This window comes from Seriola aureovittata, chromosome 16 (genome assembly GCF_021018895.1).
Source record: "Seriola aureovittata isolate HTS-2021-v1 ecotype China chromosome 16, ASM2101889v1, whole genome shotgun sequence".
NCBI classification, from domain to species: domain Eukaryota; kingdom Metazoa; phylum Chordata; class Actinopteri; order Carangiformes; family Carangidae; genus Seriola; species Seriola aureovittata.
In genome coordinates, this window is record NC_079379.1 from 5,534,115 (window position 1) to 5,547,903 (window position 13,789).

General features: G+C 41.7%; 1 protein-coding gene across 2 annotated transcripts in view; it reads right to left on the reverse strand.

Annotated features, from left to right (window-relative positions):
* LOC130183548 (protein MTSS 1-like) overlaps window positions 1-13,789 on the reverse strand; it is a 59,794-nt gene that overhangs the window by 14,124 nt on the left and 31,881 nt on the right. Inside the window, exons 4-9 of one of the 2 annotated variants that reach the window (XM_056399099.1) lie at window positions 8,742-8,826; window positions 7,060-7,151; window positions 6,464-6,538; window positions 5,687-5,698; window positions 345-502; window positions 49-156 (exon numbers count right to left, since the gene is read on the reverse strand). In XM_056399099.1, coding sequence (XP_056255074.1) covers window positions 49-156; window positions 345-502; window positions 5,687-5,698; window positions 6,464-6,538; window positions 7,060-7,151; window positions 8,742-8,826 — 530 coding nt within the window. Of the gene's footprint in view, window positions 1-48; window positions 157-344; window positions 503-5,686; window positions 6,436-6,463; window positions 6,539-7,059; window positions 7,152-8,741; window positions 8,827-13,789 lie in introns of those variants that run through there. The other variant, XM_056399098.1, reaches the window with a different exon arrangement.

Genomic DNA, 13,789 nt, shown 5'->3' on the forward strand with positions numbered 1-13,789 from the left:
TGACAGTGAGCAAACAGGAACCCTAACCCTGTGTTCAGTCAGTCGTACCTGCTCACTGGAGGCCGGCAGCTTGTGAGGGTCCATAGTTAGAGCCTTCAGGTCGTCTGTCAGAGTCTGGAGGTGAGTGATCTCCCCCAGCATGGACATCTCCTCCTCCTGACACACACACACATACACCAACAGGCTTTGAAATGTACTGAACACACATTCTTCAAACCAATAGGGGGCAGATGTTTTTTTCTATGTACTTATTTGTCGATGTGACGTTACTCTGAACAATCTGTGACCCCTGGTTTTTCTTATTCATGTCTTTTCTGTGTAAAGAGCTCGGACGCATCACTGACCACGACAGGCCTCAGCATAGAGACGAAGCAGCAGAAGCGGCTCCTCTCCTCCACCAGCGCCTTCCTCACCGCCTGCTTCTCCGTCTCCTCCAGCAGCAGGTATTTATCACTGACGTCCTGCATGGCACTGTCCAGCTGAGGCTGGAGGTCACCACGACCTGGACACACACACACACACACACACATTTAAAAATATCAGCTGCTACTTCCAAATTGGGGCTGAAATGTACAATTATTTTCATCTCTTGATGACTGAGATTGTTTTCAAATTGACTGTTTTGTCCAGAATATGTTGAAAAGTGAAAAATTTTAAACATTTCCAATGTGATACATTTAAATGACCCTGTGATATTCAGTTCACTGTAACTTGTGACAAAGAAAAGCAGCAAATTCTCACATATGAGAATCTGAAACCAGAGAAAAATGAAAAGGTTAAATCAATTATAACATTTAATGATTAATCTTGTGCCAATCAACTAATCAATTCATCAGCTTTAATCACAAGCATCAGGCACATTTTCAAACAGGAAGAAATACCTTATTATTCAGTGTTTCAAAAATGTTAAAAAAAATGCTTTAGAAAAAAAAGCAAAGAGAACAAAACGAGGAGTAGCTGAATAAAAAGGAAAAAAATAGAAAACAATTTAAAAGAGGAAAAGCAAAAAAAAAAAAAATGAAATGTAACATTTATTGTCAGTTTTATCTCATGTATTTTTCTTTAAAGAGGCTATTTGTAAGTTTTCTCTGCTGCTGAACGTGGTTTCTTGCAGGGAGCAGGTGGTGGTGAGGGTCGCTTGAGCTTCAGCCATCGTTGCGTTTACAAGTTATAACGCTCATCCTCCGAGCAGAACTACGTCTTCAGGGCAAATTGGAGGCTACAGTGAGTCGCTAATGGAAAGTGATGAGATAGGCCAGAGCTAGCTGGTTAGCATGCTAACTTCAGTAGAAGAGAAAATGTGATGGATGTAAGAGTTAACACTGGTTGTTTTCCACCAGCTCTTGGTGAGTAAAGGAACGAAGTTTGATGCTGAACTCACAACATTTCTTCTAGAGTGGTAAGTAAACAGCTGTTCATGCTAACGTTAGCTACGTAGCAATAGCAAAAACTTACAAATAGCTCCTTTAAGTTGACCTGAGCTCCGACACTTTGTGTGTGATGATGAGGAAATTTAATCCAGTTCATCATAGTAACCTCAGAAAGACAGAGAGGAGGTGGCGAACCACAGACAGATCATTAAGCAGCTGTGAAATCGTTTAATTAATGAACAGAACAAAGAGAGCAAACAACAGTCAGAGCTGCCAACAAACCATTAACACACATTAAAGAATGAAAGGAGTTAACTATGTCAGGATGTCCCGCCTGGGAACAAACAACTGCTGGCATCCAATTAAAAAACATTACACACATTATTAGAGGGGTTACTGATTATCTTAAAATCTTTGATTACAAAGAACTACATTATCAATCACACGGCTTCACTTGTGAAACACTGAGATGTTTCATAACAGCTCAGATTTCATGTTTCTGTATGTAGATAATTAATTTGTAGTTCATTTACTCTGTTGATACAATGTTAGACTGATGTAATCTTTATTTATGTTCCCCATAGTAACATGCTGTTACACTGGACAGTAATCCTTGCCACCTGTCTCGTATTTCAAAATAAAACGCATCCTGTATTAAATCAATGCGTCATTTCATTTATTAGCTATCTCCTCAAAGTGCTGTGAATGATATAATGTCAAGTAAAACCAAACCAGTTACAGCCTACAAGTGGATTGGAGAAGTTTCTTCACAAAGAAGTTGGCAACCCTACTCCTGAGCACCAAATGTCGATTAATCCACTGCTGAAAATAGTCCCCAACAAACGCAGTGTTGTACTTTTTTGAAAATAAAACTATATATTTGTGAGCTGTTTTTAAAGATCATCAATAGAAACCAATGGATTTGGAGGAGACAGAGTAGGGAGGTCAGAAAGTGTCGAAAGACGGACTAACACATGGGATTTGTTCACAATAAGAAGCATCAGAAAAGAGTGAAAACAATTCTGCAGAGCAGAAGTGACCACATCACATTTGAAAATCTGGAAAGGAATTAACTGATCATTTTCATTACTGATTGCCAATGGTTTTGTAATCTCATCCTCTGTACCACAGGACAGACATAAACATCCAGTCAGGTCCAGGACCGGGTTCAGACAGGAGAGAGCTCTGTCTATGTTTTCCCAGCAGAGGCTTCAGTAATACAGAGAGGAAAGAGGCGGCCGAGCTGCTTCAAGAGTTGAAAATATAATTTCTAGTTTCACACAAAAGTGTCATGATACAGAGGGCAGAAGATGTCTCTCTTTTTCCCTTTATCTCTGCATTCCCCTCTTCTTACTCTTTTTCTCTCTCCTCTTTCTTAGTTTGTACGTTTAAATGCACAGTAGTAATCTGGTCACTGTAAATCCACATTATCACATTTCATGCCTGGATTATTTGAAGTTAATACAACACTGATAATACAATTTTATTATTATTTTATCTATTTAACAGCTCAGCTGCTTCAGAACCTCAAATATCTGAAGCATGTAGTATGAAAACTAAAGAAGCCTACAGCTGTTATTCACTGTGTCATTTACATACTAATCATCAATTCATATCTGCTGCTGCTCATCACAGTTTCAGGTTGTAGGTTAAAGGTTGTGAACTTTAATTAAGCTGCTGCTCAAAACCATTTAAAAAACGAAAGCTGATCAGAGATCTTTGAGTTTTGTTCATTTTTTAAATTGAATTACTTGTGAAAATGAATTTGATCTAGACAAGATCTTAGAAAGGATATGAATTCAGTGATTGCATTCTGATCCTGGATCTGGATTTAATATAATGATATCGAACACTAAACCCTCGCAGTGAGAGGACAGGCTCTGTAGTGAGACAACCATCGCTTCAATGGTCAGAACTGACTCATTTTGACTTTTAGAGGTTCAGTTTTAGTTTCAATCACACCTTGAAAAAAATTGTAAATTGTCATTGTAAATATGGAAGAATTATTGAATATGACGATTTATAGCTTTGTCTTTATTCATCCATTTGCTCAGTTGTCATGGCGATATTTTATACACAACCAAAGATATTGATTTTAAACAGGTGAAATCCAGTCTGGGATCAGGTTTCTCTAATCCCCTACTCCCAATTGAATCCCAATTTCCAGTTTACATGATGTTGAAGGAGCCAGATCACTTAATGAGCTAAGAGCAAATAAAATTAAATTCCCTCTCTTCTTAGTTTTTCTCTAATCTCAAAGTGAACGTTCGTCCCTCTCTCTTCATCTCCCATCCTCCCTCCATCACTCTCTCATTAAATTCATTCCAGATCCATTCTAGGTTTCCCTCCCACTCTTGTTACATTCATTTCATTCCAACACCCTCGTCTCCTCCCATCTTCCCACTCTGAAACTCTTCTTATTCCCTCGTGACATCCACACCAGTGCAGGGGGAGTTTCCTCTCGTGCTTTAATAACAGACTGAGGACCGAGGCAGCCTCGACCACATCTGAGGTTCCTCTGGGGTCGATCCTGGGTCCTGTTTATTTAGTCTTAAAGGCTCCATTCAAAGCTGGAAGCCATCGATTCCTTTGTCAGCAGCAACAACAAGCTTGTTTCCAGTCATAACAAGGCTCATTTTTGTACCGCGATTCAGACTGGAACTCCTTATTCTGTGAGCACAAGGCTTGTTTTGGTGTTTACTTGTGGTTCACTGCAGCTCAGTGGGAGAAGCAAAGCAGGGACACTGACACTGACCTCCTCAACCCCCCAACAACCCCTCCTAACTGTCTGCCACTCTAAATATAATGGATAAATGTGACACATTTAAAGCTGGTTTACACATTATTCTGTCTGAGACCATGTTACACTATCCTACTGTGTGTCGCCATGTAATGCTACTATATGCTACGCTATGCTTTCTTACCAACATTACATGAGCCTTATGATATAGTTTAAACCAGGTGTCAGTAAATTTGTTAGTTTGCAGATTCATAGAAAACACTTCAGATAATGGATGAATCCAAACACTCTGCTCATGTAAGGATTTCCTGCTTTTCTCTGTTTGATATTATTGTAAACTGAATGTCTCTGGATGTTGGACTGCTGCTCAGACAAAACAAGAGATTTAACTCTTCTGACATTTTTCTGACAATAAATCAATTAACTGAAAAACTAGCAGGGCATTCAGAGAGCACAGAGCTCCGCCAAGGCCAGTGTCAAACAACATACACCAGAGGAAAAATTCAAACTCATAGTAAATGATCTGGATCTGCCCCAAAATGTAATGGGTTTGTCCCTGGCCCATGAGCCATTCCTCCACCAAGTTCGGTGCATATCAGTTCAGTACTCTCTAACATATTGTCCTTGGCAGAGGTAATGAACTGATGAATTGATAGGTGAATCAACAGTAAAAAATAATCATTTACATGCAGATCATTTTTACAGATGTAATAGAGACATAGGTCTATGTTTTTATATTATATTTTTTTGAGTATTATTATTTTTTTTTTTTTTAAATAGGTAGGTTTTAAGATGTATCTTTAGTGAAAACACTTCCATTATAGATTAATCGGACAGTTACTGTCTTGATAAAGTGTTTGGTCTATAAAGTGTCAGAAAATAGTAAAAAAAAAAAAAAAAAAAGACCCATAACATTTTCCTAAAGTTCAAGGTGATGTCTTCAAAAGTCTTACACTTCACAATGAAAAGCAGCAAAGTTGGAACCAGAGACTCTCAGGATTATTATTATTTTTTTTTTTTTTGGATGAATTAGATTAATATAACAATTCATCATTTCGCAAACGGATTCAGATAATGGGATGGCGTACTCGATGTTACGCTATGATATAATGTGTTGTGTGTTATTTGATTTATTGTATTTATTTAATCATGTATTTAAACAGGGGGTCTCATAGAAATCTGTTTTTGAAGATTGTTGCGTGTCAGTGTTCTGTGTTACTGTGAGTTACCCAGCTTTGATTTGTTGTGGTTGGATTGTGTAACGCTGTGTTACATTGTCGTGTCATGTGTTGTAATACAATCCAGGGAAACCTCCTCTCTGAAGACTCTTGTTTAGTGCAGCTCCGGTCTTTGTTGTGTTTCAGGCTTTCAGGTTCTCTTAGTCACACAAACATCTAAACAACACGGGAACACGTTTCGGTTGACTAACGTGGGCGGGACGTGAATGTAAAAAGCAGATATCTGACGGAGGGAAAGTGTTGAAAGCGTTTTCTGACTGTCACAGATTCAGAAACTAAACCACCAGAACTTTCTGTCTGATTCTCTCCCCACTGTCTGTGTGTGTCTGTAAACTTACCAAATACATCAGCTGGGCAGAGCAGAGCATGATGGGACACCATCAGAAGGCGAGGCAGGAATGAAAAAAGAAAAATAAATTATTTTAATTTTAAATTTCTCACGCCCCTCCCACACCCTGAAAATAACAATACAGATTTAATTATCCCATGAAAACAACTGTTGAATTATAAGCGAGTCATATTAAATTGTTCCCAGCATCCCAGTTCATCTCTCAGAAGAGTGTGTTACTACAAATGTTATGTTACAGAACCAGACAACACTAAGGGCGTTTTCCCACCTAAAGTTTGTTTGCTCTGGTCCGATTCAGCTGATGAATTTGTAAACTTGTAGCATTTTCACCCTTGGTTCGGTTTGATTTCACACAGAGAAAAATGCAAGTGAACCAAAATGCATCATTACACACCATGTGACAACGTTCACTCCTCTTATTGGTCAGATTGTCTGGCTGGAGCAGGAAAGTAAACACAGGATTACGGTTACAGGAAACGTCGAGCTCAAACTTGTGAGTTCACCTGCTAGTGGGGTCGGGTCGAGTTCAGAACTCTTTCACACCAAAAACAAACCGCTCTGGAGTTCGTTTGGGAACGGACGGGGACCACCTCCTCAAAAGGGTCTTGGTGCGATTGTAATAGTCAACACCAAAAGACTGCAAAACTGTCTTCACACCTGCCCAAACGAATCGTACCAAGGGGGAAAATGAACCAGGGTTCGGTTTAACCGGACTAAAAAACGCAGGTGTGAAAACCCCCTAAGTGACCAATCAGAGTTCACGAACCTTTCTTTGCTTTCTTCTGCAGCTTCAGAGTGTCTGAGGATCTCTTCTTGATCTCCTGACGGGCCTTCTTATACTCTGTGAGGGACACACACACATACAGGTAGATGAAGACAAGCATCAAAAGAAACACAAACCTAGAGAAACAGCACTGTGCAAGAGGTGAAGAAGGCACTTTAGATGTTCGGACACTTCAGGGAGGAAGCTGATCAGTCCCACATTCAGTCTGCAGCAGGGCGACGAGTCTAAACACTTTGAGTCAGTCTGGGATCACGTGAAGAGACAGTAGAACTGAGGCAGGTTCTCCAAGAGGCTTGAACGACCTACCTGCCAAGAACCTGAAGAACTGAGCGCAGGTGTACTGCAGAGAACTGCAGCTGTTTTCAGTCAAATCTCCAAAACGTCGACTTTTCATGAGCCAACAAAAACAGCCCTTCACTGCAATCTCACACAGATATGACACACAAACCCAAGTGCCTATAGGTGTGTGTCTAAATCTGAGCTCAAAGCCATCGAAGTGAGGACATTTATGTCTGGTCCTCACAACTCGAGAGGGTGTGTGTCTTTGAGTGTGTGTGTGTGTGTGTGTGTGTTTGTACCTTTGGCGTGGTCTTTGTCCAGAGTGTTGGCCACTCGCTTCCACTCCTCCATCTGCTCCTGTAGAGGGTTGATCAGACAGTCCAGAAACACCCTGAAACACACACGCAAACACACTCTGTTAGAGCTGTGTGTGAGTGAGTGTCTGTCTGTCTGTGTGTCTGCCTGTCTGTCTGTGTGTAGTACCAGGCACAATTAATGTTGAAGTTCCTTTGTGACAAAACAAAAAAGCTTATATTTAAAAGCATGCAGAGCAGAGAGTGGTGGACCCCCCCTCCTGGTAAGGAGAGAGTTTCTGTGAAGGAGTTCATGTATCTCTGGGTCTAATCGTCAGGTGAGAGTAAAGTGGAGCGTGACCTCGACAGGACGGGTGGTGCTGTGTTTTGCAAAACAATTATCATGCTGCTAAAAAGGGGAAAAAACTGCATTGCATTGACCTTCTTTAAACCAATCACAATCGTTTTGGGCGGCGCTGAGCCCAGGATCCAGCGACAGGGAACTTGGGGGAACATTTGCACATGTGCCCTCGCGGTGTACGGCGGCAACAAAGGGCCACACCTTCATATACCGGGACTGGGACACAGCTATTGTTTGACTGACTTTATAACCTTCGTGATGTCCATAGTGGAGGGGTTTTCCATGTTTTCAGTGGTGTCGATGTTACCTGCTTTATCCTCGAAGTCAGATCCCGACACGTTTTCTTCATTAATGAGTTTTTCAGCCGTCTTAAATTTGTCCTCTACTCCTTTTCTGTGTTGTGATTTGGATTGTTTAGATAATATAATATTAAGGCTTAGCAACAGAGCAGCAGCAACCCCGCCATAACCGGGAAGTCTGGGACACAGGTATTGTGTTGGAGCAGGAGAACAAACATCCAGAAGACAACGTATAGAGATAATATCTCCCCACAGATCCCTGAGGAGGACAACACTGGGGTGGAGGGCGTCTGGGATACAGCGGAGAATAGATGGATGTTTGTATGTGAGGCTTCATTTAACCACAGGGTGACTCCTGTGTGTGGCCTGTTTACATCTCTCAGCTATACCGAGTCTGTGTGTTTACGAACTCAGCTGGACGTCTCATCTTCTCATTTCAATGTGACTGACTCTTCCCCCTCCACACTGGGAGAGTTAATGGACTCGTGCAGAGAAAGGAAGATGGAGAGGAAGACGAGGAAGGAGCTGGGTCAGGAGGAGAGGAGAAGGAGACAAAGAAACAGGAGGAGCTCAGGGTGATGTTTCCTGGCTGCTGGAGAGAAGGATGGTTGGTGAAAGAACGGTTCCGCTGCAGGAAGTGAAGGAAGATGTGAAGGACTGAGGAAATTAGGTAAAATCCAAATGAACACAGACACAATCATCTCAGGAGGCGGCAAATGGGAGGAAAATAGAAAGAAGAAGGTATGAGGAGGAGGAGGAAGAGGTCCTTTAAACATAGAAAAGATTCATGTGAAATGATTTTATCGACGAGTTAAACTCATAATAACAATAATAATATTTAAATTGATCAGGACCATTGTTTTCAGTAATGCAGTCGAAGAGGGAGAGAGCAAGATGGAGGATGGAAAGCTGAAGCAGGAGGCGGAGCAGGTTGCCATGGAGAGCTGGGAGGAGATGCTACACCTGTTCATATCACACACACACACACACACACACACACACACACACACACACACAGATCTACTCACATGGAGAACTGGCGGAGTTTGGCCTCGATGCTGCGGTGCCTCATGCACATCCTGGTGAGAGCTGAACCGATGTCCCTGGTCCCTCCTGAAAGCGCACACACACACACACACACACAGTCAGTGTTACAGATATATAAGAGCCAGACTGATGAGGCATTGTGAGTATTGGCAATATCAGAAAATGTATTCAAAGGAGCTGATATTTTAAGTAATTTTCATTTCAGCCTTTTACCAGTCCTCTCCAACACATTGGAAGGTGCAACATTCATTAATAGGCAACACTAAACATGTAGCTGAACACTTTGTATTAGGGCTTCACAATTAATCCAAATATAATAAAAGTCACACTATGGCCAAGTGCAATATCCAAATCACAAAGGCTGAAATTTTTTTGATGAAAGGTAAAATGTTTCACATTGCACCACCCATTCCAACGGAAATCACACATCGCAATGGCAATATCTGCCAAAATAATCGCAATATGATTTTTTTGTCGTGCAGCCTTACTTTGTATTCAATCAACAGCAGGTTACAGAATCAACAAGCCGGAAAAGACACACACAGTATCAGCTACTTGGTACCGAAGGAAACTTCTAAACTGCATGATTCTGAGCCGAGATCAGAAGCTGATCATAAACACTGAAGCTACTGGAAAGAGTATGAATCCAATTCAAACGCAGTCATATCCTCAATGTTACATGAATAAAGAAGACAAACAGTGAACCTGTTGATCTCTAAACAACCAACCACAGCTACAGTGTCGCCTTGATTTGACTCAGAACTTCAATGCTCCAATCACAATCAGTGCAAATAGCTTTAACAGAGTGATGAAGTGGACCAACCCCTCAAGTTGTGTTAAGACCTGATCAACACAATCTGAAACGAGAGAAGAGAGAAGCTTTGACAACTTTCCATTGAAGACCAGAGAATTAGACCGTTTTTTCTTTGGTTGCTCCTCAACACTAGCATCGGAGGTTAGAGGTCATGATTGCCTCCAGAACAGCAGCTCTGGATCTGAAAGGGAATTCAGCGTGGGGTGTAGAGGAGCCTTTCCGAGAGCGGACTGTCGGGGCAGCAGAAGCTCCACAGGCACCCGGAGGGGCCAGATGGTCGTCCTCTCTCTCCCCCAGATGGAAACACTCCCTCCCGGGGAAGAGTTCACCGGAACTCAGCCTGTCCGCCTGGAGCTCCAACAACAACTCCAACACTCACACACTCACACACGCTGCAGCTTATATTCCTACACATGTGAGGACCTATGATAACCATGTCCATTCTCAAACTTGGACCTAAACTTTAAAGAACAGATACACCTTAAAACAGTTATTATATCTTATATCTTTTATCTTTAAGATCATTATCTTTATATTAAGAAACATGTGCGTCATGTCTATGAAGGGTCCTCACAAGTACAGTTTACAAACGTGTGCGTGTGTGTGTGTGTCTGGGGTGGGGAGCGAGCACTGCATTGCACCACTGACACCTCTTTCTCTCCTCTGCTCTTCCCTCTTCTCCTATCTACATGTTCTCTCTCCTCTTCCTCCTCTTCATCTCTCCTCCTCCTCCTCCTCTCTTACACATCTTCGTCACACCCTATTCATTTCCCTCCCTTTACTCCTCTTCAGCCTCCTGGAGGCGCAGCAACAAGGAGTCGTGTCTTAAGGTGCAAAATGACTCTAATTTCACAATTAAATAATAGTAATAATAATAATGATCTAATAATCAGTTAGAGTTATAAAACTTAACTTATAAAAAGTCTAGAGTGACTAGTGTTTTAGTTTATTTTATTCCAGGATCAGTTTTAATATTGTAATCCCCCCTATCCAGACTTCCTAATGTCTGCCCTGTATGCAGGTTAGGATAACTGGCGACTCTAAATTGCCCACAGGTGTGAATGAGCGTGTGAATGGTTTGTGTGCAGCCCTGTGATAGGCCAGCGACCTGACCAGGTTGTAGCCCGCCTCTCACCAAATGTGAGGTGGGACCCGCTCCAGCCTCTCTGTGAGCCTCAAGGATGAACACGTACAGTTAACGGATGGATGTCACACGTTAATATTACGGTAATATTAATTAACTGCCCAACAGTTTATGAAACAGTTAAACTGTCTCCACCTTGATGAACAGTAAACTCTTACTTTCAAATTCATGCATCAATAATAATAATCCAGTACTATAATATATGATAGTATAGCACTAACATGTTCCTAAATTATGAGTTCACTTATGATACTTGCCTTTTGGTAATAATATATCTAAAAAACAAAAAAAAAAAAGGTAAAATATGGTTGTTTGTGTCTATACGTCAGCCCTTTGATAGACTGGCAACCTGCCCAGGGTGTAACCCGCCCCCGCCCAATGTCAGCTGGGATTGGCTCCAGCCCCGTGACCCTAAAAGGATACATGGTATGGATAATGAATGAATGAATTAGCATCAATGTGGATTTTTATTTTATTTCTATTTTTACTTCATGTAAAATCATGGAATTGCTTGATTGCTTATTTAAAGATTCAGATTCAAGGAGCCCATGTTGAATTTAATTAATAGTCAATACAGAGCACAAAGTCTAAATGTGCTACAGAGAAACTGAAGAGATAAACACTTCTCCTATATGGTCAAGTCCTCTATAGTGATGCACCTAAGCTATAAGCTGTTATTTGTTTCAGTCAGACATCTAAGCACCACCTCTTCCTCCATCACACCATCCTCCATCCCTCTCTACCATTTTCACACATCATCCTCCGCTCTCCTCTTTTTGCTTCTCTCACATCCTCTTCCTCCCCTCTTCTCACCCTCAGATGAGGTGTTACCTCCTCTCTTCTCACCTCGCCTCCTCCTCTCTCGCTGCGCTCCTTTAAGAAACGAGGTGTTGTACTTGTGTATCAGTCCAGGCTAAACTCCCATCAGCCAGCAGGGCCCTGGTAGTATGCTGCAGACCAAACAGTCGTCTCGTCTCGTCGAGGCAGCACAGCGCTTCGGTGAGCTTTAAAAAGGATGATGTTATTCTGAATGGCTGTGTTCAAGTTTCCGGTGGCAGGAAGCTGCTCACTGGAAAAGATTTCTATACAGAAATAGAGTCAAAGTTGAAAAGCAGACATCCAAATGAGCTCGGTGCCGAAGGTTTTCATGAGTCAAATGTGCTCTGAAGCTGCTCCCTGGCGCGGTTTCTACTAAATTTAAAGCTGCAGGACATGATCTAAAGACCCAGGATGGGTAGCATGCAGAGAAAATGTGCACTTTCATTGGGCTGCAGCTCCCAAGATCAGATCGTTTTCCCAGATCTTCATGATTCAAACATTTACCGCTTGAGGAGCCTGGGCAGGTTTCCACACATGCTGTAAGTCCAGGTTCCTCCGCCTCTCTGGAACCCGTCCTGCTGGACCCCAGCAGTTAGAGTGTGAATAATTCCGCGGCACCATTACTTTTATTTTTTGGAGTCAGTGCAAATAATATTAGCTGTTAAAATTCACATTTAGGCCAAAAGAGCCACAGTTAAAATCGGGGCTAAATTAGAATCTTTTAAGGTGCTTTCAAATGTGACACTACGTTTGAATTAGATTTTCAAGAGCCTGGATGGATTTCCTAATGAGTTTCACAGAAGTTCTATTTAAAAATATTAAAAAATGACCAGTGTTAGGACTCATACACAGAAACCCTGGGTTTGGAAACTTGAGCTTTAAACTGAGAGTGGAACAAAGGGAAGAAACGCAACAGAAACTGCTGAGTAAAGTGTAAAAGTAACCTGATCCTCGCTGAGCCAAGACAAGTCTTCAACAGATACATGAACCTGCACACAGGGTCATCTCTCTCAAAACTCCACCAGAGCTCAGGTTGAAGTTTTACTGTTTAAATAAAGTTAAATATTTAAATTATACAGTTATATACAATAAAAATAACCTTTCTTTTTTTTTGGTGACACAATTTGATCGAGCTTCCTGGTTCAAGCGGAAAAGTGCTGTTCCTGCAGGGTCACAGTCAGTCAATTAGTTCCTGGTCAATTCAGCTGATTGACCCAACAGTGGACTTCTCACGCTGGGTACGTGTGCGTGTGCGTGTGCGTGTGTGTGTGTGTGTGTGTGTGTGTGTGCGTGTGTGCGTGTGTGTAATGACATCGGCATCGAGACCCAGTTGACCCAATTCACTGGGACAGAGCAGCGTCTCTGTCTGAGCTGCAGCCGGTTCACTCTGATCTCGGCTGAACGGCCTCGAGGCTCCACAGGAGCTCATCTGCATGTGAGACCGGCCAGGACCGGTTCAGAGCCTCAGAGGAAGTCCTGAGTCCTCACGGCGCGAAACAAGCGATTAGTCAGAGACCAAAACGCTGTGAAAAGGAGGTAATAATTAGAGCTGTATTGATATTGGGCTCATGTGAAACTAGACTTTTGACCACTGAGACCAAATGTGTGACATCATAGATCTGATACGACAACATTTAAAGTTGAAAAAAGACAAAGATTTGACTTTTACATTATTAATCTCACCCTTCATAGTGTTATGTGTTTATAACATAAAAAGGCATAAAAATATAAAAAATATATAGACCTAAGCTGCCAATTAGAGAGAGGAAGTACAGAAAGTTTGCCATATAATATCCAGATAAAACAGGTATCTTACCGACTGTCTTTATTCCACCTCAAACCATGAAGGTCTAAAGGAGTTAGAATGAAGATTTTGCCTCATTTTATACAGGAAAGTGTGTTTATTCACAACAAATAGCCAACAGACCTACTGCAGTAGTTTCTTTCTGTGTTAGTATCAAAACTGACATTCAGAAACTCTCGTCGACTCAATCTCGCTCGTGTCAGTTAATTCAGTTAATACTTTCCCCAATGCTGTGTTCATGAGCTGTCCCTTTAAAATTGTACTACCTGGTATTCAGTCACGTGTCTCCGTCCAACTAACGTTAGTCCATGTTCACTCAAAGTGAAGCTGGCGATGTGGAGGACACCATCACAAACACTGAGCCACAACCTGAGCAGCTTCTAGCTAAAAAGAAACCGTGTTCATCGTTTGGGCTCATTTTGGTTTCAATGAAGACGACACCGAAGAA